This window comes from Quercus suber, unplaced genomic scaffold (genome assembly GCF_002906115.3).
Source record: "Quercus suber isolate HL8 unplaced genomic scaffold, Cork oak 2.0 scaffold_366, whole genome shotgun sequence".
Taxonomy (NCBI): Eukaryota; Viridiplantae; Streptophyta; class Magnoliopsida; order Fagales; family Fagaceae; genus Quercus; species Quercus suber.
This window is the reverse complement of record NW_027069818.1, coordinates 54,891-79,444: the sequence shown is the minus strand read 5'-3', so window position 1 is coordinate 79,444 and position 24,554 is coordinate 54,891. Positions and strand designations below refer to the sequence as shown.

The following is a 24,554-nucleotide window of genomic DNA, read 5'->3' as shown; positions in this document are numbered from 1 at the left end:
TAACAATAGAGGAAGAGGTAATGGTGGTGGTAGAGGTTTCAATGCCTTTCCACAACAGCAATACTCACCATACTCTTCAAATCAAAATCAGGCCAATCAGTTTACCTCATCTTCACAGTTTCAAGGCTTGAAGAATGATAAACCTTCATGTCAGATATGTGGAAAGAATGGCCATACAGCCATTGACTGCTATCATCGCATGGACTATGCATACCAAGGGAAGCATCCTCCCACAAAATTAGCAGCTATGGCAACAGCTTCAAATGCTGCAATCACTCAAGAGCAACCATGGTTAGCTGACAATGCTGCTACGGATCATGTCACATCCAGCCTCAATGCACTGTCTTTCCCAAAGCCTTATACTGGACAGGACCACCTAACTGTTGGTAATGGCCAAAACCTTCCTATCACTCACACAGGTAAAGTTCAATTTCCCACTCAAAACTCATCTTTACATCTCAACAATGTCCTTAGGGTTCCTTCAATTGCTTCAAATCTAGCTTCTGTTCACAAACTCTGCCATGATAACCATTGTTACTGCTATTTTGATGAGAATTTTTTATCTGTTCAGGCCTTGGGCACGGGGAAGGTGCTTTACCAGGGCAAGAGTGAACAGGGTGTATACCCTATCTACCCTAGTAAAGCTCCTACTTTGTCATTACCTTCTAGAGTCTGCAACCATGTTGTTTCCCCTTCTTCAATCTGCAACCATGTTGCTTCCACTTCTTCATCTTGGGAATTATGGCACAATAGGCTTGGACATCCACATGCTCAAGTCTTGCACACTCTTTTCCCTATGCTTAAGAGTTCTTTGAATAAATGTAATGGTGTTGTCTCTTGTACACACTGTCTTAGTGGTAAAATTCATAGACTTCCCTTTCCTAATTCTCAATTTGATGCACATTCACCACTAGAATTGGTACACTCTGATGTATGGGGCCCTGCTCCTGTTTCTTCTATCAATAAATTCAGATATTATGTGCTATTTGTTGATCATTACACTCGCTTTACTTGGATTTACTTTCTCCAGAATAAATCTAAGGTCTTTTCTGTCTTTGTTAAATTCAAATCCATGGCTGAAACTCAGTTTTCCTCTAAACTTAAAATTCTGAGATCAGATGGGGGTGGTGAGTATGTTTCTAAAGAATTTGAAACTTACTTATCTCTCCATGGTATTATTCATCAACTCTCATGTCCATATACTCCACAGCAAAATGGTCTAGTGGAAAGAAAACATAGACATATCATAGAAACCTCAATTACCTTGCTGTCTAAAGCCTCTCTTCCATTTCAATACTAGTCTTATGCAGCCCAAATTGCTATTTTCCTCATCAATTTACTACCTACTGCCACTCTTCAATTCCACTCACCCTACTTTCTGTTATATCACTCTAAACCTGATTTAAAACAACTCAAAATTTTTGGGTGTGCTTGTTATCCTCTTCTAAGACCTTACACCTTACACAAGCTTGAACCCAGAACCAAGGAATGTATTTTCTTAGGTTACTCTTCTGTTTCAAAGGGCTACTTATGCTTTGATCCAATTGCAAACTCTATGTACCTTTCTAGACATGTTTTGTTTAATGAGTCAAAATTCCCTTTTCCTACACTCATTCCTACTCCACAGTCACCTGTCACTTCTAAATCTTCTACAATTTGGTTATCCAATTTCCTGTTTTTGCATTCTCTTAATCAAACTTCTATTCTAGGGCCTCCTCCAAATTCTGTCCCTTCTGCCACATTCTCTATCCCTTCCTCCCTTGATCACTCTTTTCACAGTGATCACTCCCCAAATCCTTCCCATACTTCCTCATATCATAATACTCCTCCAGCTCACTCTCCTTCACTGGTTGCTTCTGCTCCTTCTAGTTCACCACCTTCCATACCCAATGTTCCTATTAACCTTCATCCTATGCAAACTAGGTCCAAGAATGGTATATCCAAGCCTAAACTCTGCTATAAAGCTACCATTGACTACAACTTCACAGAACCTTCCACTTTCAAACTAGCCTCTTCCTATCCAAATTGGTGCAAGGCTATGGATGCTGAGTTTGATGCATTGCAGAAGCAGCAAACTTGGGTGCTTGTTCCTCCTTCTCCCCATTTTAATCTGGTAAGGTGCAAATGGGTCTATAAATTAAAACTTAACAGTGATGGTTCCATTGCTCGGTATAAAGCTAGGCTGGTTGCCAAAGGATTTCATCAGCAACCTGGAATTGATTTCACTGAGACCTTTAGTCCAGTTGTTAAACCAGCTACTTTCAGGTTGGTCTTGGCAATTGCAGTTAGTTTAAACTGGTCCATTAGGCAATTGGATGTTTCCAATGCATTTCTCCATGGCTATCTCAAGGAGGAAGTTTATATGCAGCAGCCACAGGGTTATATTGATCAGTCTAGACCTCTTTATGTTTGCAAATTGCTCAAGTCCCTTTATGAATTGAAGCAGGCTCCAAGGGCATGGTTTGAGAGGTTCACTTCTCAGTTACTTCATCTTGGTTTTGTGGCTTCCTTGGCAGACTCATCACTCTTTGTTTATCACTCAGGCTCTATCATTCTCTATCTACTTTTGTATGTTGATGATATCATCATCACTGGCAATGCTCCCTCTCAGATTGCCAATCTTATCTCAGCTCTCAGTGCTACTTTTGATCTCAAGGATCTTGGCCCTCTCAGTTACTTTCTGGGCATTCAAATTTCTCCTACCAAGTATGGTCTAACCCTGTCACAAACCAAGTATGCATCTGATGTTCTTCATCGGTTTAACATGCATAATTCTAAGCCTACTAAAACACCATGTTGTCCTGCTGCTAGACTTACCTCTGATTCTGGTTTTCGCCTATCTGATCCTTCTACATATCGAAGCATGGTTGGTGCTCTTCAATACCTCACCTTTACTAGACCTGATTTGGCCTTCAGTGTTCATCAATTATGTCAGTTCATGCAATTTCCTACCACTACTCATCTGGAGGCTGCCAAGAGAGTTCTACGCTATGTGAGGGGTACACTTTCTCATGGGATTTATTTTTCTCGAGGGCCTCTTACTTTCACTGCCTTCACAGATGCTGATTGGGCTGGTGATCCCTTTGATAGAAAATCAACTACTGGATTTATGGTGTTTCTAGGTCCTAATCCTATTTCTTGGTCTTCCAAGAAACAAACTACAGTTTCCAGATCTTCCACAGAGGCAGAATATCGAGCACTTGCCACCACTGCTGCTGAACTCTCATGGCTTAGGCAATTATTTTGTGATTTGCTTCTGTTTCTCCATCATGTTCCAGTTCTATGGTGTGACAATGTGTCTGCCATTGCACTTGCTTCAAATCCAGTTTTTCATGCTAGGACCAAACATGTTGAAGTTGATTTTCATTTTGTCAGAGAATGAGTTCTTCGCAAGGATCTAACCATTTCCTTTATTTCTGGTAAGGATAATCTTGCTGACATATTTACTAAACCCTTACCTGGTCCTTTATTTCTCTTCTTTCATGACAAACTCATGCCTCGTGCCTCTCCCATTCGTTTGAGAAGGGATGATAAAGATGGAGAAACAGAGCACACTTGCAGTCCAAAGAAGGAAGACAGTTAAACAAGTTCCCACGTGATGAGTCCACGCACGTGCAAGATATTTAACCAAAACTGTGTCGTTTCTGTATGGAGGAGAGTTAGCTATGACACGTGTAGTTCTGGTGTAGCACGAGTCAATTGAAGATCCAAACAGAATCAAGCTCCAGCTGCTGTGGCGGGAAAGTCTGTTAGAAGTTAGTTAGTGCTGTTAGAAATATCTTAATTCTATCTATTTTCTGTTAATGCTTATATATAGGAGGTGGATGTATAATATTGTTTCATTGAGTAAATAACCAGAATTAGTTCTTTTCTCTCAAGAGTTCTCTTCAATTCTCTCTCTCTATTTCTCTCTTCGTTCTCTCTTCTCTTCTCTGTTTCTTTCATACAATTCTTTTACTGTGCTGTGTTTGAATCAAAGATCAGTGTGATCAGTTTTGTGAAACTTGCTTGTTTCTTCACCAGAAACTGCTGCTAAATTTGGTGTGCCTTCTGTCTTTTTTAGTGCTTATTCTGCTTCTACACTTTGCTTCTTAGGGCAACCTGATGAACTAAAATTCCTCCAAAAACGTACCAAAATTGAAGATTTTGTGGTACCACCAAAATGGTTGCCTTTCCCTTCTATGGTCTCACAGAGGCCTGACCAGGCGGCACAAATGTTGCGAAAGTTGAAGTTTCCTGACATTTCTGGCATGTCAAGTGGCCAAAGCTGGGCTGCAACTCTGGAGGGATGCGACTATGTAGCAGTAAGAAGTTGTATGGAGTTTGAAGGAGCATTTCTAGGATGCCATGAAGAACTCTACCAAAAGCCAATTTTACCTGTTGGATTACTCCCCCGAAGTCCTGTAAAGAACAGTGATAGTCACATTGACCCGAATTGGTGTAGTACTTTCCACTGGCTAGACAAACAAGGACCAAAGTCAGTGGTTTTTGTAGGATTTGGGAATGAGTACAAGATGCCTATTGAACAAGTCCGTGAATTGGCCTATGGGGTTGAGTTGTCTGAGCTTCCTTTTATATGGATTCTGAGAAAGCCAGAAGGAGTAGGTAGCTCAGAACTATTGCCTGATGGGTTTCTGGCTAGAATCTCTAACCGGGGCATGGTTTGTCTTGGTTGGTCACCACAACTTGAAAATCTGGCTCACCCTGCTATTGGAGGTTGTCTTTTCCACTTTTGATGGGGCTCTATCAATGAGTCACTTGGTTTTGGACATGCTCAAATTCTCATGCCCATGGTGTCTGACCAGGGCCTGAATGCTTAGTTATTAGTGGAGAAAGGTATTGGCTTTGAGATTCAGAGGAACAAAGATGGCTCATTCAACCAAGATGTGGTTGCCAAATCCATGAGGCTAGTGATGGTAGATAAAGAGGAAGAGCCACTAAGACTGAAAGCAGCTCAGATGAAAACCATTTTTGGCAACCAGAACCTTCATGAGAACTACATAAATGATTTTATTCACTATATGGGCATTTACCAGCAAAAGGGTCATCAAATGCCTATAAAAGATGCTGAGAAGCTATAAAGACCAATTCCTATTTGCATATTCCATAAGCATTCTCATGCATGTCTGGCATTATATCTTTGGGTAATTATAGGTTTACATTATACTATCTTTGATATATTTAAGTTTTGGATTAGATAAACCAATTGCCCAAATAGGTAATCTACCAATTATATTGTTGAACACATAGGACTTAGCCCGCATCATCACTACTCAAGAAAACATTCTAGTATGTATCATCAAACAGTTATAGCCAATCCTAGTGAAGTTATGATGGCCTAAAGTTGGCAATTTATAAGGTTTTTCATGGATACAGCCTACAAATTATAGGGTTCTTTACTTGAATATTCTGTTGGCTCATCACTGAATCTCTTGTTGAACAATTAAAAGCATGATTAAAATTCAAATCGAATCCAAATTTACTTCTAATTGTAGTCTAACTTTACCCCAAATGTCCATTTTATTTTTCTTAATTTTAGTGTCAAGTAACTCATTCTTTACACTCAATGCAAAAGTCAAGATGATTATCTCACTCATTTAGCTAGGTAAGACTACCTTATCATCATTCTTGTTGAAAATTCTTGTATATAATTACAACTTAAAATTTAGTCCGATAATAATGTCACCATAGAAATTGATGAAGTATTATTTTTAATATTTAAAGACCAATTAAAATCAATCATAGGACAAAAAATATGACAACATGTATCCAATTAACAGTTCATTTTTTATCAGAAATTTATTATATTAATAATTAAAGGGATTTGGTGATATGAGGTGACAGTAACTAATTGGTCATTAAAATTTCTCTTCATGCATATAATTCACAAGCATGAAAAAGTACAATTGGCAGCATTCTAATGATACACATAGCAACGACATTCGAGAGAAGAAAGATGACATTTTCCACAAAGTGCCCCCTCCCTTTTTTTACATTGATTGTTACAATGAGAAGACTCGATGCATATTCCTGACCATGTTTTGCTTTTATGTTCACGATATATGCCATTGCATTGCTTGGGAAATATGAAGCAATTTCGATCAAATATCTTGCAGTTCTTCAAGTCTGTCAAAATAGAAGGAAAGAAAGAGTAACAAAATATGCATTAAAGAATATGTAAATGTCAAACAATTAAACCCGCTCACACTAATACCATCTTTGCCCAATTTTCTTTAATCAAATGACAGTATATAATAGATTTCCTTTACTGCATTGGTTTGGACAATATTTTAACAAACGTTTTATAGAAAACAAAATAAAACACAAAATTTTGACAGTTTTTTATATATTTCATAAAAACTGTATCAAAAATTTCTTAAAATATTCTATTAACAAATTATTTAAGGGCATCCGTTAACCAAACCCTAGTTTATATCATGGTAAAAGATACGAAAATACCTGTATTTGCGCCAATGATGAATATGAAGAAGATGAAAACCAAATAAACAGATTTAAGAGAGACGTAATCATGTTTAATCTCACTTATTGCAGATGAATATTGCAATAGGCAAGTTATTTATACTGAGCATTACATCATTTTATGCTTTCAATCTCTATAAAATATTAAGGCTATGAATCAACCAAGTGCCTAACCTTGGACATACGAAAAATTATTTAATGAATTTTTTTTTTTTTGAAAATTTCTTTAATGAAACTTGACCCTTGGGAAAGTAAAAGAAAGCATGGTCCGTTAATTCCTGAACTCTATCACTAACGTGACTCGAACAAATATAAATAGTTTCACACTTTGAAATTCTAATTAAACCATTCAAGTAATTAACAAAAATGGTTTAGGTTAGGATCTAAGGGTGTCTATGATGTAGAAATTGGGAAGGGGGAGATTGAAGAGGGAATAAAAGAAAATGAGCTTAGTAAAATATTTTCTAGTTTGATTTATAGACAGAAAAAATTAAAGAAAAGGACGGTTTAAAATTAAAGAACAGTTGACACTTAAGATTGTTAAGGAAATACACTAGTTCATAAATTAAAAAAGGAAATACAGTAATTAGGAAATAGTAAAAGGCTAGCTAGCAAATTGTGTTGCTTCAATGAAACGGTGTCAAAAGCAGTGAAAAGACGCATCTTTTCTTCATTACTCTATTTCTCATTTCTATATAAAAATATTAATTAATTAATTAATTAATTAATTAAATTAAATTAAACATTTTATAACCAACAACGTCATATATTTTTTTGGGGGCAATCAATAAAATTGGAGCAAAACAAAAAGATGATATAAGAAAATAATGATTATTGATGATGCAGAGAAAATCACCAATGAGCTACACAGTCTTCACACACTCAAAACAACATTTGCACAATCAAAAATAGAAAACCCTAAAAGGGTACCAGTGTAGTACCGGCCAAAAACCCTCCAAAAGTTAAGTAAAAAAAAAAACTTTTTACCACTCTAGAGTGCCAGAGCTGGGGTGAATTATGCATACCTGTTTTTTGAGGGCCTATGGGTTTTTATAGTAGTGTAAAATCGAACTCCCCTACTTGCACAACAAGTCTTTTCCTTATAGGAAAGATCTTCATTAATACCCACATATTCCGAAATTCTCCTTGTGTTAGAATTCTATTTGCGTTGGAACCCTACAAACTTGGGCTAACCGTGTGTCGCAAATATTTTATACTTAGGGTTTCTTAGAGACCACATAAAGATATGTTGGATGACACGTGGCCATTTGATTCGTCCACACTATGTCCGTTCATACATAATCCGTCATCTCAAATTTCTCCTCTTCAATTATTTTATTGTAAAATAAATTTGACCACTATAGAAAACCGAGGGAAAAAGATTTTTTTTTTTTTTTGGAAAATTTTAAATTACTACAAATTGTATTATATAAACAAATCTTTACAAATTAATGACAAAATATCAATGTCACTCTAGAGAGAGAGAAAGAGAGAAAGAGAGAAAGAGAGGTTCAAGTTACACTTTGCATAACTTTAAATAATGTTATACCACTCAATATATATTTTTTTTTAATACAAGATAGAAATTCTACTCTAACATAATCTAAGTATATATATGTATAAAACTCCCTTCCTTGGACTTGAACCGTAACTCTTGCCCTCCACACCCCACAAGCACTTATTATTGTGGAGTTACCATCGCACCAAAAGTTTGCGGTAGTACCACTCAATATTTTTTAATTTGATGCAAATTTTGACAAATCTACTATTAGATTACATTATATTCTTATATTCTCCATACTTACAAAATTTAAAGGTAATCAAAAATTAATAGTTATATCATCAATTAATTGTTTAAATTCAAGCTTTTATAATTTAAGATAAAACATAAAAGATGAGTTTACGGATCGAATGGTAAATAACATTTAATTGATATGAAAATTGGCATAAATGTTAAGAATATATAAAACATGTCATTCAAAGATGGGATTTTTCAAAAATGAATTTTATAACAAATTATTGGGTAGTGTAACAATATTTAGAGTTATATTAGGTGTAACTTAAACTCAAATATATATATATATATATAATTACATTTTTTTGTTTTTGGTTTAAAACTTGATACATTAGTTTGTATGGCTTAAACAATAAAATTTATAATATCCTTATTATCACTTATAAACTATGGCCTTCAATGCAGTAAAAGAAACTTTAAAAAATTATCGAGATCTCAAATTGACGAGATCAAAAGATACGGCCTTCAAAGTGGTAAAACACACTTTAAACTAGAAGTGCACGAGTTGGGTTGGAGGGTTTTTTCAACCCAATTTGACCTTGTCAAGTTGAGAAATTCTCAGCCCATCATAAGTGTTGGTGAGTTGTGCATAATGCATACATGTTTTTATGCCTTGTAAAAAATTAGACGTTGATAATTTATGTAAACACTTTTTTCAATAAATTATTACAATTCATATAATATATCCAAATTTCCAAATTCAACAAAATTAATTCTCAAAATTCGAAAATCAATTAAACTAAAAAATCAAAAAAAGGATTATAAAAATAAATTTATATACATAGTAGATTGAGTTGAGTTAGATGAGTTGAAAAAACTATTAACCCAAACCCGATCCAACTGAAGGTTCAAGATAAAATTCCAACCCATGAAAATCAACCCGAGGCATTGGGTTCGGTCAGTTTCGTCAGGTTGGTGGGTTTGATGCACACCCCTACTTTAAATACAAAATAAAAATTAAGGACCTTAAAACCAACTGGATTAAGCTGACAAAATAAAACAATATCACAAGTCACAGCACACTTTTTTTTTTTTTTACTTTCCCTTCAAGCCTCTAACTTTCTTTCTAACTAGATAGGTACCTCAAGTCGCTTCTCAAAAAAAGGTACCTCAAGTCAAATGTGGCCAAGCTCAGGTTTTCAGTCTTTGTTGCTTTCTTCTTTCTTGCTCTCTTTGCTGATTGTAAAAGGAAATGCTGCGGTGCAAAGCCAGATATTGTTGTAACAATTGGAATCCACATCGTTGCACAGTCAGCTGATTATGCTGTCCTTGACCTGATGATTGTATTCATTTTTACCAATGTGATGGATTCTATGCCTTAGCGAAACCTCTTGTCTCAGCTGTTTGGTGTTTCTGTTGGTTTTGGTGATCTCATAGTGAATCAAGGCGTAGTGTGACATTTTGCAGTGAAACAACCACCTCAAGGAGTATAAAATGTTGTGTCATCTGCGCTGTAATATTTTCATCTATATCTTCATGTAAAAGCTTTTACTAAAGATAAGTTATTCTATTGGCCTTGGAGTGAAATTAATGCATTTGATTTTCTAGAGGAAAAGGTAATTCAGGCATGCTACAATTTTATTTGTTAATTGTGAATTCTTAACGCATCAAATAGTGTCAACTCCCATTTTCTCAAAACTCTTTGCTGAGAAAGTATTCACATAATTAAGAAGAGTAATAATCACTTTACCATTGTTCTCTTCTAATGCATGTATCCCTCATGACATCTTAATCATTATTACTATGACAGTGTTATGAATTATAAGCTGACTTAGCCAACCAAAGATTATTACACCATATTGCTCATCATAATCTCTAGAGATGGCAATAATCTCTTTTAAGTTTTAAGAATTTCAATATCATTTGTACAAGCTCTTGTTTGATACTGGACAGAACTTTGCAAATACATGTCAAACTAGAATACTTTTTATTACAGAAAACAAATTACACAGATCATAAAGAGTATACAACCTTTACATGAGTGAACTTAAAAATTTACACAATACATTTTTTGACCATGGAAAGAGGAAGAAAGACCTCTTCTAGGCTTCTAGTTTTTCACATCTAAACTTTTCAAGTTACTTTAATTTCCTGAGAAGATGGGTATGATGAATATCAGAAACAAACAACAGTCAAGAATTTACAATTCTTGATAGTTGGAGTGGCTAGATTATACATACTTGTGATGAGAGGTCTGAATTCTTGATAGACAGAGAGTTTTAGTGACACAAAGCAAACCCAGGTTGATTTACACATAACCAATGAAATTTTGGGATTACTGTAGCATCAAACGTCATAACCAGGATTTACTCTCTGTTGTACATCCCCGTAACTCTCCAACTCTTCCATGTCCTCCAAACTTCCAAGAAACAGTGGAAGTCTTTGATGCAGCTTAACTGGTTGAATTGAAAGAATCCTACTTTTACCATCAGATCCTCTGCCCCCAGCTTGCTCTACAAGAAAACTTAGAGGGTTTGCCTCATAAACCAGACGAAGATGGTCCCTTGGATTCATTGCCACCCCTCCATACATTAGAGTCCGATGGAGATCAGCTACCAGAGAACAAATATAACGGGCCGAATACTTCTTGGGGTATCTGCCTTTTCCTTGTCTCACAGTGTCAATATATTGCCTTAACCCTTCCGGCCAGTCAAAATATCGTGCATCATTTACTGAATAGATTTGTCCTGACATGATAGAGATTTTTCTTTAATAGAATCAAAAGCAGCTTATTGACATTCGTAGTATTTTTNGTTTCAGTCAGTGTTTATTCCAAGGCCAAGCCCTAGGTGATTGAGACTGACAAAAAAAATTTCCAAGACAAGAGTAGAAACCAACAGACAATTGTATGTATTAAAAAAGTTTACCACACACATACAAATCCATTTGGATCATTCTTATGATTTCTATTATAGGCAAAATGAGTTATGGTGCATAAATAGATTTGGTAAAAATAGCATTTATGCATTATTAGCATACAGTACACATGACTTTCTTCATAATTACCTCGAGGAGGAATTTTAATGCTTGGATGTGTGAGAATGAAATCTCCTGTTGAATGATCCAGTGTAAATGCATGTGTCCCCGAACCAAAGCTGGTGCAGAGAATTGTAGCTGATGAATAGAGAACATAGCCAGCAGCTACAAGCCTAGCTCCAGCTTGGAGTGAATTCAGCAAAGCCTTCTCCTCCTTGGGTAGATGATCTACTTCCACAAGGCGATTATAAATTCCAAAAATTGTTCCAGTTGGAATTGATGCATCAATATTTCGAGAACCATCAAGGGGATCCGTTACCACTACAAATGGTCCATCATCAGTTAACCAGATTGGAGCATCATCTTCTTCTGAAGCCATGACTGCAACTTTTCCAGAACTGCGAAGAGACGACAAGATGATTTCATTCTGCACATTTAACAAGAAGAAATATTGGATGTCATGATTGTTTGTTCCTTACTTACCATTATTTGTGGCAGAGAAAACATAGTTTCCCTAGAAAAAAAAATTTATTGAAAGAAAAGGGTCGAACAACTTAACAAAACAGTAAATTTCCTAGAAGTAAACAGTCTAAGCTTTAAAAAATCAAAAGAGAGAGAGAGAGAGAGAGGAGATGGCCTATAGCAGTCATCCAATCATAAAACCTCAGAAATAAACCTAAGCTTCTTCCAGAAAAGCTCAATACCACAGGTCTGGTTAGTCCTCTTATCCTAGATTGTCCGGATAAGGCAAGTCTGGACAGTGTTGCAAATCTTATTGCTTCTATGTTGGCCAAACCTCCCTTTCTGAACCAAGTACCTCAACAACCATCGTAGGCATTATCCATCAGACTCCAAAGAAGAGAAAACAATCACCACCATAGGCCTCTTGCCATGGTTACGTACCCTATAAAAAAAAAAAAAAGAACAGCTGCTCCCCCTACCCCCCCCCCCCCCCCCCCCCCCCGCCCAAAAAAAAAAAATTGCAAACAATAACTTTCTCTCCTGATAAGATTTCCAGCCGTTGAGATTTTTCCTGAAGCAGATGTCCAAATGCAAAAGAGCAACTCTCAATGGAACTTCCACAGTCCACACATCCAAAGACGCCATTAGTCCCTGCCAAAACCTTACTTAAGCATGACCATCAAACTTAGCGTTTTTGGTAAGCCTCCAACAAATGTCCTATCCACCACCCAAAGGCTGATTTGGTTATAATAAATTAAAAATTGAACTAAGCAATTCTACCTCTAAATCTTGGAAAGATCACACAAACCTAGGATTCCAATGTGCCCAAATACCAAGCTATAGATGCATCTTTATCCTTTATTATGAGAAATACATCACCAAACAAATCCTTCATAGCAGCCTCTCCACACAACACTTCATGGCACCAAAAGGCAAATCCAACTACCATCTCCCACCATCCACCTGAAAACAACTCCCACCATCCCTTAATGCCTTTTCCAAAAAGCAAGATGTAACCTGTTAGTCCGAACCACATTAATTCTCTTATTTCCAGTCTCTTCCTCTCTCTACAACATCTTATTTTCTTTTTTTCTATTTTAACACACACTAAAATCCAATATTTTCCTTCCCAAATGAAATCCCACATTTAAAATAAAATCAAAGCCCTTATAAGACTACCAAACAAGGCACATTAGACCATATAAATAAAGTATGCAACAACAACAAAAAAAAAAATCCAAAATTCAACAATAATATCATTGGCATTCAATTCATTGAGAGTAAAACTTACTGAGACAATATCAAGTGGTTTTGGAGCATCCCTGCCAGACCCAGTACCAGTGCCAGCAACAGTGTTCTGTTTCCCAAGGCTGGAATTGAAAGGAGAGGCTACCAAAGCTGCAATTCTCTTGCAAGCATACTGAATATGATGAAGCAAGACCACCATATCATCTCCCACATTCATTCCTTCCTTACCTACATACTCTGTCAAAGTACACAACCCATTAGTATCAACCCCACTTGAAGGAGAAGAAGCACCAACACCCAATACTTGTGACCTCGCACCAAAACCAAACCCACCAATAGAAGCCATTTTTGGTGGTCTACAGAATAAGCTTTGAGGAAGGAGATGAAGTTTTGGAAGCAACTTCAACTGTGTATGGTGGGATTTTGGAGGGTAGGTTGAAGATGGGTTGAGAGGTATTGTGGGTGTTTGCATATTATGGTAGAGAGTGGTTCCAAGGTTGGAATTTTAGGAGCTGTGTCATTTGAGATGCAGTGCTCGGTGCTGAGTTTGGACTCGGATTGGAAACCAAAGGAAAGGGATAAGATGACAGCAAAGTGATTTTGGGCATAAGAAAAACAATGAAAAAAATATATATTGAAATTAAATGGAAACGTGATTATAATTAGTTCAACGGATAACAAATTTTATAGTTGAATAAAAAATATGAAGTTGATCTAATAATAAAAAGTACCGTTATTTAAAATAGATGTTATAAGTTAAAATTCTATAAATTTTTCAAAAAAAAAAAATTGAAATGCTAACAGTAACATATAATAACATACGAGAAATAAAATTTTAAAATTATTTCTTTATTTTATAATTTCAAATTGTCACTTTAATTTCTATACCTTGGGTGTAATAAAAAAAGCTTGAAGTTATTTTTTTTTAAAAAGATTGTAATAATAGCAACATCTATTTTTAAAAAATAACATACTTGTTTTTTAGGAACTTCAACAAAATAGGGTGAGGTCATTTTGGCACTTCTTTATACATAAAGTATTTGGAGGTCTAAGAGAAAAATGATTTAAATTGCGAAATTAGCAGCATCAGTATATTGTAATTATCTATAAAAAAAAAGTTATATAAAAGTTACCAAATAAGGTTTTTCGTTTTTCATGAAGTAATCACAAACTTTGAACTCCTATTGTTTTATGTATCGTCCTCTTTTAGAAGACTTTTCATTGCACATGCTCTAAGATGATCTCAAGGTTTTTGAGTTTTTCACCATTATATTTAAGTATTTAACCTCTTCTAGTGAAAATTTTAAGCACCTCAATCTTTTACAATAACACTGCTTGATGTTCTATATAATACCTCGAAGACTCGAAGTTCGTATGAAATTTTTTTATTCATAAAAATAACAGTGTTGATACCCGTTTTTTCATGAACTCTAGCCGAACAAAACAAGGCCCATAGTCGAGGTGGGAGCAAGAAGATTCAATGGGCCAAACCCAAATGCCCAAAGAAGAAAGAGAATAAGTAAACCCAAGCCCACACTTAGTCCAAAATAAAGTGTAAATAAGAGTAACTTACAACAGAATAAAAAGGATGAGCCACCGGATACCATCCCTTGAATGAGGAACAAAATAAAAAAAAATAAAAAGGATAACCACTGTAAAGGGGATCTTCCAAGGAGAATAAAACTTGGGGTTTGTCATGACCCAAACACCAAGAGAAGAGAATAAAGCCCAAAGGGGTCTTCTGCAGAATGACCTGGGCACCTTAGAATAAATTGGGCCCGCAGACCTTTGAACTCAGTAGAAAACATCCAGCCTACAAAAGCCCGATTCCCTTTTGAATAAAATGATTGAAATCAAGAATATTAAGCTGGATATATATTACTAAATAATTGATAAGGACTGTAGAGAGAGCTTATATATAGAGGCTAATTGACCTAGTAGTAAAGTAGTGTGCTATGTTAGCGAACAAACCAGCATATGTATTGATTCAATATATCAAGGGTGTTGCTAATTTTGTAACTTGGATAGAGGAAAATTCTAGTATGATTGAGCCCTTATGGGCTTAAGATGTATTGAATTTCTCTTCTTCTTGATGAAAGTTACATATTTCCTATAAAAAAAAAATTCTAATGTTTGTATAATATATGTGTAGCATTGTCGTAGAAGTCAATACAATAGATAGTCATCATAGTATAATGATTGTACAATGGGTCCAAGAATGGGCTTGGGCCTAAATGCCAACACTACTAAATTTTGCAGATTACTTTCAAGCATCCAAATCTCAAGTTCAAATTCTAGAAGGCAACATGTGATTTTAAAGCCAACAGGGGCTTAGCTCAGCTGATAAGGCTCAAATACTTCGTCTAACCCACCTACATTCGAGGCATGTTGCCAATAGGAGTTTGTTGGTGGGCATTCATACAGGTTGGCCCAAGCGCTTTAACCTTAATGCCCTACTCGGGGGCTAGCGTTACCTAGCAAACCCCTATTTTCATTTACCTACCCAAAAAAAAAAAAAAAATTGTGATTTTAAAAGTGATATCAGCATTGTCATTTTTTCATTGTTGTCATCACCATTACCATCATGCCATCACCCACTGTCATCAACACTACCATAATTATCATGTCAAAGTCACCACCTCTGTCGTTGTTGTCACTGCTCTCCATTGCGGCCACCAGCAACATGACCATACCATACCATACCATACCACCATCATCCTTTGGCATTATTATAATTGTAACAATTATAATACTCTAATTTCTTAATTTTTAAATACACTCATTAAGTAATAAAATTTTATTCCAATAAATTAGAAGATTCATAAGATTTTATAAAATTCTTCTCTAAGTGCATTTGGAGAATATCAATATAAATAGATAGGAAGCAACTTAATTTCCATATGAAACAGGGTGTGTGCTTGGAATTCTACGTGCGTAGTTATATATGGAGCTGCAAAAGCATGCTCCCTTGTTTGAGAGTGAGAGGCCTTGGACAGTTCACAGTAGCAGTAGACACTTGAATAAGGTTGAAGCACCACACAGTGAAAGCAGCCTCCTAGGGTATATCTTCAACCACCAGAGTGTGGCGAAGAATCCCGGCCCGCAAGCTTGGATTTGGACAAGGAAGACAGTCTAGGTTTTGACTCAATCATGCTGATGAAACCCAACTCAGAAAAGCATATTGGGTAAGAATATCCATGGTAAACCTGGTTTTTACTGGTTAATAATTAGAGTGGGTGGATAAACCAGGCTTTAACCAGCCAAGTTTTGGACTGTTAATTTGGATGGACATATATACTTTTTTGCCTCTTATCTACTTATGAAAACACTAAAGTTTACAGTTTTTGATCTTTGATGGCTGACGTTATTCTCATCCAACCAAAGTAGAGTGTTAAGTTGAATTCACATGGTGATGATGAAGATTTACTTGGACGCATGTGCACATTTCTATATGTTCTTTGGACTTTTCTACCAAAATGACAAAGAAAATCAATTAAGTTTTTCAAATTTGGATTTTAGTGAGTAGAAAATAAAATGAGGGTCGAGATAATGCAACCCCACTTTCTAAATAAATATGCGTATGTAGAAAGACATGACAAAATAGAAAGACATGACAAAATGGTCGGATCGAGTCAATTGGGTTACATGTCAAATGAGTTGTAGGTCAAAATGGGTCATTTTAAGCGGACTAAACGGATTCGGGTCAATCGGGTTGTGGGTTGGGTCAGGTTGACCCGTATTTTTCACATGAAATTTTTTTTATAAAGGAAAAAATCATGTATTTGCTATTTGGAAAGTCATGCAACAAATTACTTGATGTAGAATGCATTACTTTGAATTCATTACTTATATCAAGAATGAACTCAGTTAAACTTATTAATACTTATTCAATAATTTTAAAATTATACAAATCCTAACATTGCTATTTAAAACAAAATAACACAAAGATAAATAAAACAAAAACACAGGTTTTATTTCTACACAATATCAACATCTCAAAATATAAAACAAATTTACAAATGACTTAATGGATAACTCATTTGACAAATAATAAAAATATATAAGAAATTTACAATCTTGAAAATTAATTTTATAATTTGTGGTTGGCATTCTTTTTCAATTTGAGATAAACATTAAAGTTTGATTGTTTACTTATTTATATATGGTCTTTTTTATAAATATCATATCATTGTTAAGCAACATACACTCTAGGAAATATCATAATTTATTTTGAAAAACTGTTAATTTGGACATAAATTGTTACAAATTCAGTCTAAGCATTCATAATTTATGTTAATTTAATACTTTGGCTTCACTATTTTCACACTTGTGAATGTTTTTTATACTTGTCTACAATTTTAAATTTATGTTTTTAACTCTACTGTAACTAGATTATCTTGACACGTACTTTGCTATTTGATATCTAAAATTTTTTACTAATTATAGAATGTTCAACTATTCATCTTTCAATTAATTTGCATACAGTTATGTAAATGTCTCAATTATTTCCTTAAAGTTTCCTTAAAACTCACAACAAATAATTAAACTAATATTGTCTTAATTTTATTTTTTTTAACCCAAAAAAAGTTTTAAAAAATAGTTTGGATTCAAGTTGGGTCAGGTTGGCCCTCAAAAAATATGGATTGGGTCATGGGTCAATTCGTTTTTGCTCCAGATTAGGTATTTTTCAAGTCGGGGCAGACAATTGTAACCCATTTTTGCCATGTCTATTGTACAGTGGTGTTAGTGTCGCTCACCCATTGTGTAATGCAATTTATCTCTGTCTGTCTTGGTTGATTTATACCTCTGTGAAGTGAATTAAGTAACTAGAACTTAAAATGGTATCTCCAACAGTTGAGCTTTTGAAGAGTGAGATTCCTCTTGAGCAGGAATCGGTGGTTTTACCCCAAGATGTGACTGGTCTTGTACTTGTGGACATCAGTAATGGTTTCTGCACAGTTGGTGCTGGAAATCTGGTAAGCTAGCTTTAAATGGCTTTCTTTTGTTGTACATCTTTTTGTTTTGAGTTGGATGAGATAATTTTTTTTTCTTCTCATTTTGCTCAAGCTTTTTCGCTAAGGTCATATCAATTAAGGAAGGAAGTAACATAAAGTATAATTTCGAATAAAGAAAAATAAGGCAAAATAATACATGTAACCAATATTAACTAGTCTGTTGAAGATCAATACCTTCAAAATCTTTAGACAAAAAATTTGTTGTTGTAATTGTTGTTGTAAAGTCATGGATTTTGTATTTTTTTTTTAAATCCGAAGGGATCTATATCACCTTTAGGTTTATCATGGATGCTGGTTAGAACTTGTCTTGGGTTTGACTTTTGGCAAGATTGTATTTAACAAGAGCCGTAGAATTGGAATTTTACTAATTGAGAAACATGTGTGTTTTCAGGCACCAAGAGAGGCCAATAGTCAGATTTCAGAAATGATCAAGGAATCAGAAAGGCTGGCCAGATTGTTCTGTGAAAAGAAAAGGCCTATTATTGGATTTCTTGATTCTCATCATCCTGATAAGCCTGAGGAACCATATCCTCCTCATTGTATTGCTGGCACCGATGAGGCAAATTTGGTTCCTGGTATATAATCCTGTTTTCTCTTGTCTAATGCCTTTGTACAGTGTCTTTCCATGCCTATTTGTTCATATCCAAGTACATGGTTACACACACACAAACATGAAAAATTAATCTTTGCAGTTGAATGATTACTATGTTATTTATGGTGTCCAAAGCAGTTGTCTGTTTCTCTGTATATTTGGGTTTGCATAGAGGAGCAATTTTTTTAACAACGATGAATGATATGTATATAATTTATCACTGAAATCAGACTATGCTTGTTAGAAAAGGTAATTCAAAATTTCCTGTTACTCCAAAGAGGTACATGTATTGATAATCCAAAATCTAGAGTATGATGCAAAACCTGACGCAACATTAATAGTGGTATAATATGTTTCAGTTTTTTTTTTTTTTAAGTTACTAAAAGAGGGAAACGCAGAAGCGGACTTCAGGTGTCTCCAACCAGAAACAAGGTGTAGGATTGTTAAACTTGGAGTCAAGAATAAACAATAAACATGAAATAAGCTTTTGGCATTAGCCCTCTGCAAAATTTGCAACATATGGCATATGCTATGGTTTAATGAGCAAAACCTGGCTATTTCCCTGCCTAATTTTGGGGAAAATATTGTATATGATGAGTGTTTGTTGTTATTTCATCTTTTGATTGAACATGAACTGCGTCTACAATTTGGATTTAGGATCACACTTAATGGAGTTTTGAAGAAGCGAAGACTGTTTAATTAAGAATTAGAAGTTGTAGTGCTGATTTAGCTTAAAGCTTAAGGTTATGGTGGCAAGTTAGCTTTCACAATAAACTAATTTTATTGTTATGACGTCTTGAATTCTCTGTTTGTATTGTCTATACATGCTTTGCCATAGCATAGATTAAGAAGAAAAATTCTTCCTTTGCCCCCAAGCAATCTTTAGATTGTATAATCATCTCCATGTTGGCAGATTTTCTGGCAGTATTTTACTCATAGATTAGATCATAGGCCTAACCATATATGAGATGTGTACTTGTGTGACTGTTCTGTGTTTAAGTATTTAATATACCCAGCTTCAAACCCTCCCAACTTCTCTCTCTCATGTTAGTTTCTTCCACTAAAGTGCAGCTCTGAGATGGTTAGAGAATGAGCCTAATGTAACAATCAGGCGCAAAGAATGCTTTGATGGATACTTAGGTTCAACCGAGGATGATGGTTCAAATGTTTTTGTGGATTGGGTGAAGAAGAATCAGATCAAAGCCGTAAGTATTTTAAAGATTTGCTGGAGCTTGTCCGGCCTTATGTTATTTTCCTTGGTTAATTATGAGTTGTTAGTGCATTTTATCGTCCTAATTTTTTGTTTTTAATAAGCATGGTTTCTTTTTGGTGAAGATATTGGTTGTAGGGATATGCACAGATATCTGTGTTCTGGACTTCGTTTGCTCTGCATTATCTGCAAGAAACCTTGGTTTTCTCACCCCTCTTAAGGATGTAGTGGTGTATTCCCGTGGATGCGCTACATTTGATGTTCCTATCCAAGTTGCCAAAAACACCAAAGGAGCTTTAGCTCATCCCCAGGTAAATAGGATTACATTAACCTTCCTCATACACTGCCTTCTCATCGATCAAACAGGGAATTTGGAATATACAAACTTCGGTACTTTAAAAAGGACTTGTTATGAATCTAAAACCTGTTTGTAAATGGAATTCATGGGAACTTTACCAAGGAAAAAGAAGACCTAAACGTCACAATTTTTCTGCCAAATTTGTAACGTCTATATTTGCCAAATCGCCATGCTATGGACATGAGTCAGAAAACTAGCTATATTTAATTGTATATGTGCTAGCCTCACTATGTTTGATACAAAAAATGAGTGAATGAATGAATAGAAGCCACTCTCAAAGGTATTCTTGTGTTACTTGCAGGAGTTTATGCATCATGTCGGCCTATACATGGCTAAACAAAGGGGAGCAAAAATAGCAAGTGAAGTGTCATTTGATGCACCAAAGAAGCTATGAGCTAGCTAGGATGCAACATTACTAATATAAAACTTGTGTTAATGGAGAACTTTTAAAGGATTTGTATCTACTCTTCTGAATAAAGTTGTGTAGGTATAGGAATGGAGCTTGACAAAAAGAAAGTTGTGTTGGAGATATGAAAAAAAAATTATACTATATATAATAATGGAAACCTTGTAATAAATTTTGCAAAGTTCCTATTGCGTCATGTCATTGACATCATTTTAAAATTTAAAAAAAAAAAAAAAAAATGTGCAACTTTCCATCTCCTTTTACCGATGTCTTCTTAATTTAACATTTCATCTTCTCCAATCATTATCTTCTTAAATTTTCCATTTCATACACTTTATACATTCATAAATTTTTATATTTATATCTTTTTAAATTCTACCGTTTTACCTTGTTCAACCTTTCATCTCCTTCAACCATTCCTTTTCTATTTTATTTTTCATATAAATATCTTAAACTTCCTTTCCACCTCTCTTACATACTCCTTCCAAGTTCTATCCACAACAACAACAAAAAAAAAGGTCAACACTCTCTCTATTTCTTCAATTTTGTTTATCTTTTGGTGAATTTTTTTAATTGTTTCTACCACTTTTTACCCCCATTAATGATTCTTTTTGTTATTGTTGATTTAATTGTGGAATAGATTTTTTTTTTTTAACAAATTTGTTATGGCTTATGCATTTAGGCATTTTCTTGTTTCAATTCTCATGTTCTTTCTTTATATCACTTAGATTTTATTTGAGTTTGGTTTAATAATTAGTTGTGGAAGTGAGAATTTGATTTTTATTTTTATTTTTTATGATTTGTTTAAATGTTGAACTGTGAGACTTTGCTAACTTTTATTTATCTATTTATATCCTTTTGGATGTAGAATTTGTAGTTTTGGTAGAGAAAATACTCTCAATAGTTGTTTTTAAAGTATTCTATAGTGGCACCTACTCAGGCAAAAAAAAAAATTGTTAGTCAAAAAAAAAATCGAATAAATGACATATTTAAGATTTTGCTATTGGATTTTTTTTTTTTAATAATGATGTGTATAGAAGCTTAATTATGAGATTTTGCTAATATTTTTTTATTTGATAATCTTTTTGAGTGTGAAAATTTGTAGTTTCTTTGGTGAAAGTAATCTTAATAGGTCATTAAAAGCAAGTTGTTTTCTTAATTGGTGCACTTAATCACTATTAAGCAAAAAATCCTAATATGACATTTTGTGCTTTTTTCGCAAGGCGTATTCATATGGGTATATTTTTTAATTTGGTTGATATTTTTGAATATATATAAAAAATGTATTTGGTAAGAAATGTCATGGTCATACTTTTGTATACTTAAATAAGATATAGAGAGTGTGTTGTTTGTAGTATAACTTGTCCCACCGTTCGTTAAAAGTTATCATGACTTTTGAGTGAAGTTGTGGTGTGCGTTTATATTAGAACCTCTTTCCCTCTCCCTTGTGTGTGTGTTTGTTTCTAAAAAAAAAAAAGGTAATTGTCCCACATTGCTTAAGAGAATGTGTTGTGTGTAGTATAACTTGCCCCACCCTCCCTTAAAAGTTACCAAGGCTTTCAAGTGGAGTTTCGGTGTGCTTTTGTGTTAGAACTCCTTTTCCTCTCCATTGTGTGTGTATGTTTGTTTCTCAAAAAAAAAAAAATAACAATAATAACATTAAATGATAAGGTACTGGTTTGGGATTAAATATTAGCATTAAAATAGATGGCTACAAGCTGAAGTTTTGAAAGGTAGAAAAATTTTACTTTTCTCTTCCCTTTCCAACTATTGTAATTGGAAAACAAATTGGTCCTACAAAGGATTCAATTGGTACCTTATTTCAACCACCAATGTTCCTGGATGACCAAGCAAAAATATTGATCTTCCAGTGTTTTGAAGCAAAGATTTCGCAAGCATTACTGATCATAGGAGTGTACAAATATTTCCTTAATGAAGAAATAATTGAAAGCAGACAATTGATTCAAAATGTTGCTACAACTACAAGTGGTGATATAAACGCCACATACATTTATGGGAATAGATCACATTTTGCAAGTCTTGGATGACAAACATGGCAAACATAGAATTATGACTTGCCTAAAAACCCTTTGATGACAAACATGGCACTCCTATCTGAATCAAAATCCATCAAAATTAATCTCTTTAAAATAAAATCACACATGGATGGTAGTTGTTTCTTTGAAAAACTTGGTTCTCAAGATTCAAGAGTTCCTCTCAATGCCAACTCTTGATTTCAAGAAAATCAAGAAAAGGGAAATTAAATCAATTAGGTAGGACCATAGGAGAGCTTTTGTGTTGATGATTTAAAAAACAAATAAATAAAATCTAATTAGACGTTGATGATGTCATAGAATCTTACAGTATATTTTTAAAAAAGTGGTGAGCATTTACAGAACTAGAGTATCTTAGAAACTCTAGAGAATAAGAATCTAGTAATATTTGCTCTCTTCAAGTAGTGCTCTTTGTAATTTTTTTTTTTTTTTTTTGATCAACAGAGCTCTTTGTATTAAACAAGTAACTATACAATATACTATGGTTCTCAAACTCGAACCGGACCGTACAATTTGACCTGGTTAACCATGAACCTCTCACAATTCCAATACTTTTAACCTTGAGAACCCCTATACGAAGAAAAAACATGGAATCATCCAAACCGAGGTCAGACCGTATGGTTCTGAGAATTGTGACCGGTTTTTGAGTTTCACATGGTTCTTTCTTTTGACCAAAAAACTAATATCGACCAGTAAATGTTTTGAATTAAAAAAAAAAAATTGAGAGAGAGAAAGAAAAAAAAAAAGCCACATTACCACCATCACTAAAATAGAGATTCTTTGATGCTGCAAAACAAGGTTGAGACTTGAGAGCTTAAAAGTTTGATCTGAGATAGAGAGTTCGAACTGAGATAAGGAGGAGGTTGAATCTGAAAATTTGAAACTTTGAGAAAGAAAGAGGAAGATAAGAATAAGAAAGTGTGAAGGTAAATTAATAATATGTGGGCTGTAAAGTTGAAAAAAGTGTGATAGTAGGAAAAGTCAGGTAGGGACTCTTGGGAGACCTGAAATACAAGTTGGTAAGGGGCTATTTGGTTTTAAAAAAACTATCACTCATCACTCATCACTTAAAATACCCCAATTCCCTAAATCCCACACGTTTGGCACCCATCACTCAGTCATGTTTTCAACCAAAAAACTAAAAAAACTAGGACCCACACACTGTCCCAATGTCATAAGACTTTTCTCTCTCCTTTTTTTTTTTTTTCTTTTTCCCCTAACTCTCATCTTTCTCTGCCTCTCATCTTTCTCAACCCATTTATTATGCCAAAACCCTCGACGAACCCAACCATTGTTAGCAAATCAAGGACCTGCGGCGCCGATCTCCACTGTCACCCAGCTTCGCTGTACCTCGTGCACATCGTCACCCAACGCAACGCCGATCTCCTCCATCATCAACCAACACTCGTTGCCTACCTCATGCCAATTGTTCTTCTCCAACGTGCAGCGATGGCACCGATCTTCTCCATCATCACCTAGCAACGCCGATCAATCATCCTCGAAACGTGCTCTGACTCGAAGAAAATGAGAGAAGCGAAACACTCATTTCAAAGCTTGATCTGTCACTCATTTCCTTTTTCTTTCAATCCGTAGTGATTTGTATGGATGTTGGATTTTGGATTTTTGATTATGGATTTTGGATTTTGGATTTCCTTAAGGGGATTATGGATTTTGATGTTAAATTGAAGGTTGATGTTGATTGAGTTGAAGTGGGTCTGACTTGATATGAATTGGATGGTGTTAATGTTAAATTGAATGTCAAAATTTGTTTGGACGCATGAAGATCATGTTGCATTTTCGGATGAAGGTATGATGTTGGTTTTGGATATGAAGCCAAGTTTTGTATTTTTCAACTCATAGTGTTCAATATTAGACTTAATTGGTGCTGCACCAACATCAGGACCCAAAAACCCAATGTGAGAAAAAAAAAAAAAAAAAAAAAAAAATCCACACCCAGC

General features: G+C 34.8%; 3 protein-coding genes across 3 annotated transcripts; 2 read left to right on the top strand and 1 right to left on the bottom strand.

The window, feature by feature from the left end:
• Positions 1 to 3,493: 3,493 nt before the first annotated feature.
• On the top strand, positions 3,494 to 5,081 carry LOC112023576 (UDP-glycosyltransferase 91C1). Its single transcript, XM_024056189.1, has 3 exons — positions 3,494 to 3,578; positions 4,024 to 4,661; positions 4,821 to 5,081. Exons 1-3 carry the CDS (start codon positions 3,494 to 3,496, stop codon positions 5,079 to 5,081), a joined length of 984 nt encoding a protein of 327 aa, XP_023911957.1.
• A 5,090-nt stretch (positions 5,082 to 10,171) lies between these two features.
• LOC112026954 (fructose-1,6-bisphosphatase, chloroplastic) lies at positions 10,172 to 13,572 on the bottom strand. Its single transcript, XM_024059623.2, has 3 exons — positions 13,005 to 13,572; positions 11,282 to 11,678; positions 10,172 to 10,962 (listed from the first exon to the last, which is right to left on the bottom strand). Exons 1-3 carry the CDS (start codon positions 13,431 to 13,433, stop codon positions 10,562 to 10,564), a joined length of 1,227 nt encoding a protein of 408 aa, XP_023915391.1. The 5' UTR covers positions 13,434 to 13,572; the 3' UTR covers positions 10,172 to 10,561.
• A 4,139-nt stretch (positions 13,573 to 17,711) lies between these two features.
• Positions 17,712 to 20,738, top strand: LOC112026955 (nicotinamidase 1). The gene is made up of 5 exons (XM_024059624.2): positions 17,712 to 17,937; positions 18,368 to 18,551; positions 19,640 to 19,773; positions 19,904 to 20,089; positions 20,438 to 20,738. Exons 1-5 carry the CDS (start codon positions 17,800 to 17,802, stop codon positions 20,528 to 20,530), a joined length of 735 nt encoding a protein of 244 aa, XP_023915392.1. The 5' UTR covers positions 17,712 to 17,799; the 3' UTR covers positions 20,531 to 20,738.
• Positions 20,739 to 24,554: the final 3,816 nt, after the last annotated feature.

Bases quoted from the DNA above. Each gene is read 5' to 3' on its own strand.
- LOC112026954 (XM_024059623.2), bottom strand. From the start codon at position 13,433: ATGCAAACACCCACAATACCTCTCAACCCATCTTCAACCTACCCTCCA. The intron at 11,679-13,004 runs GTAAGTTTTACT...TTAAATGTGCAG, and splicing joins AACCACTTGATATTGTCTCA to AATGAAATCATCTTGTCGTC. The intron at 10,963-11,281 runs GTAATTATGAAG...CTATCATGTCAG, and splicing joins CATTAAAATTCCTCCTCGAG to GACAAATCTATTCAGTAAAT.
- LOC112026955 (XM_024059624.2), top strand. From the start codon at position 17,800: ATGGTATCTCCAACAGTTGAGCTTTTGAAGAGTGAGATTCCTCTTGAG. The intron at 18,552-19,639 runs GTATATAATCCT...ACTAAAGTGCAG, and splicing joins TGAGGCAAATTTGGTTCCTG to CTCTGAGATGGTTAGAGAAT. The intron at 20,090-20,437 runs GTAAATAGGATT...TGTTACTTGCAG, and splicing joins GAGCTTTAGCTCATCCCCAG to GAGTTTATGCATCATGTCGG.
- LOC112023576 (XM_024056189.1), top strand. From the start codon at position 3,494: ATGCCTCGTGCCTCTCCCATTCGTTTGAGAAGGGATGATAAAGATGGA. The intron at 3,579-4,023 runs GTTAAACAAGTT...TTTCTTCACCAG, and splicing joins CAGTCCAAAGAAGGAAGACA to AAACTGCTGCTAAATTTGGT. The intron at 4,662-4,820 runs GTTTGTCTTGGT...CTGAATGCTTAG, and splicing joins GAATCTCTAACCGGGGCATG to TTATTAGTGGAGAAAGGTAT.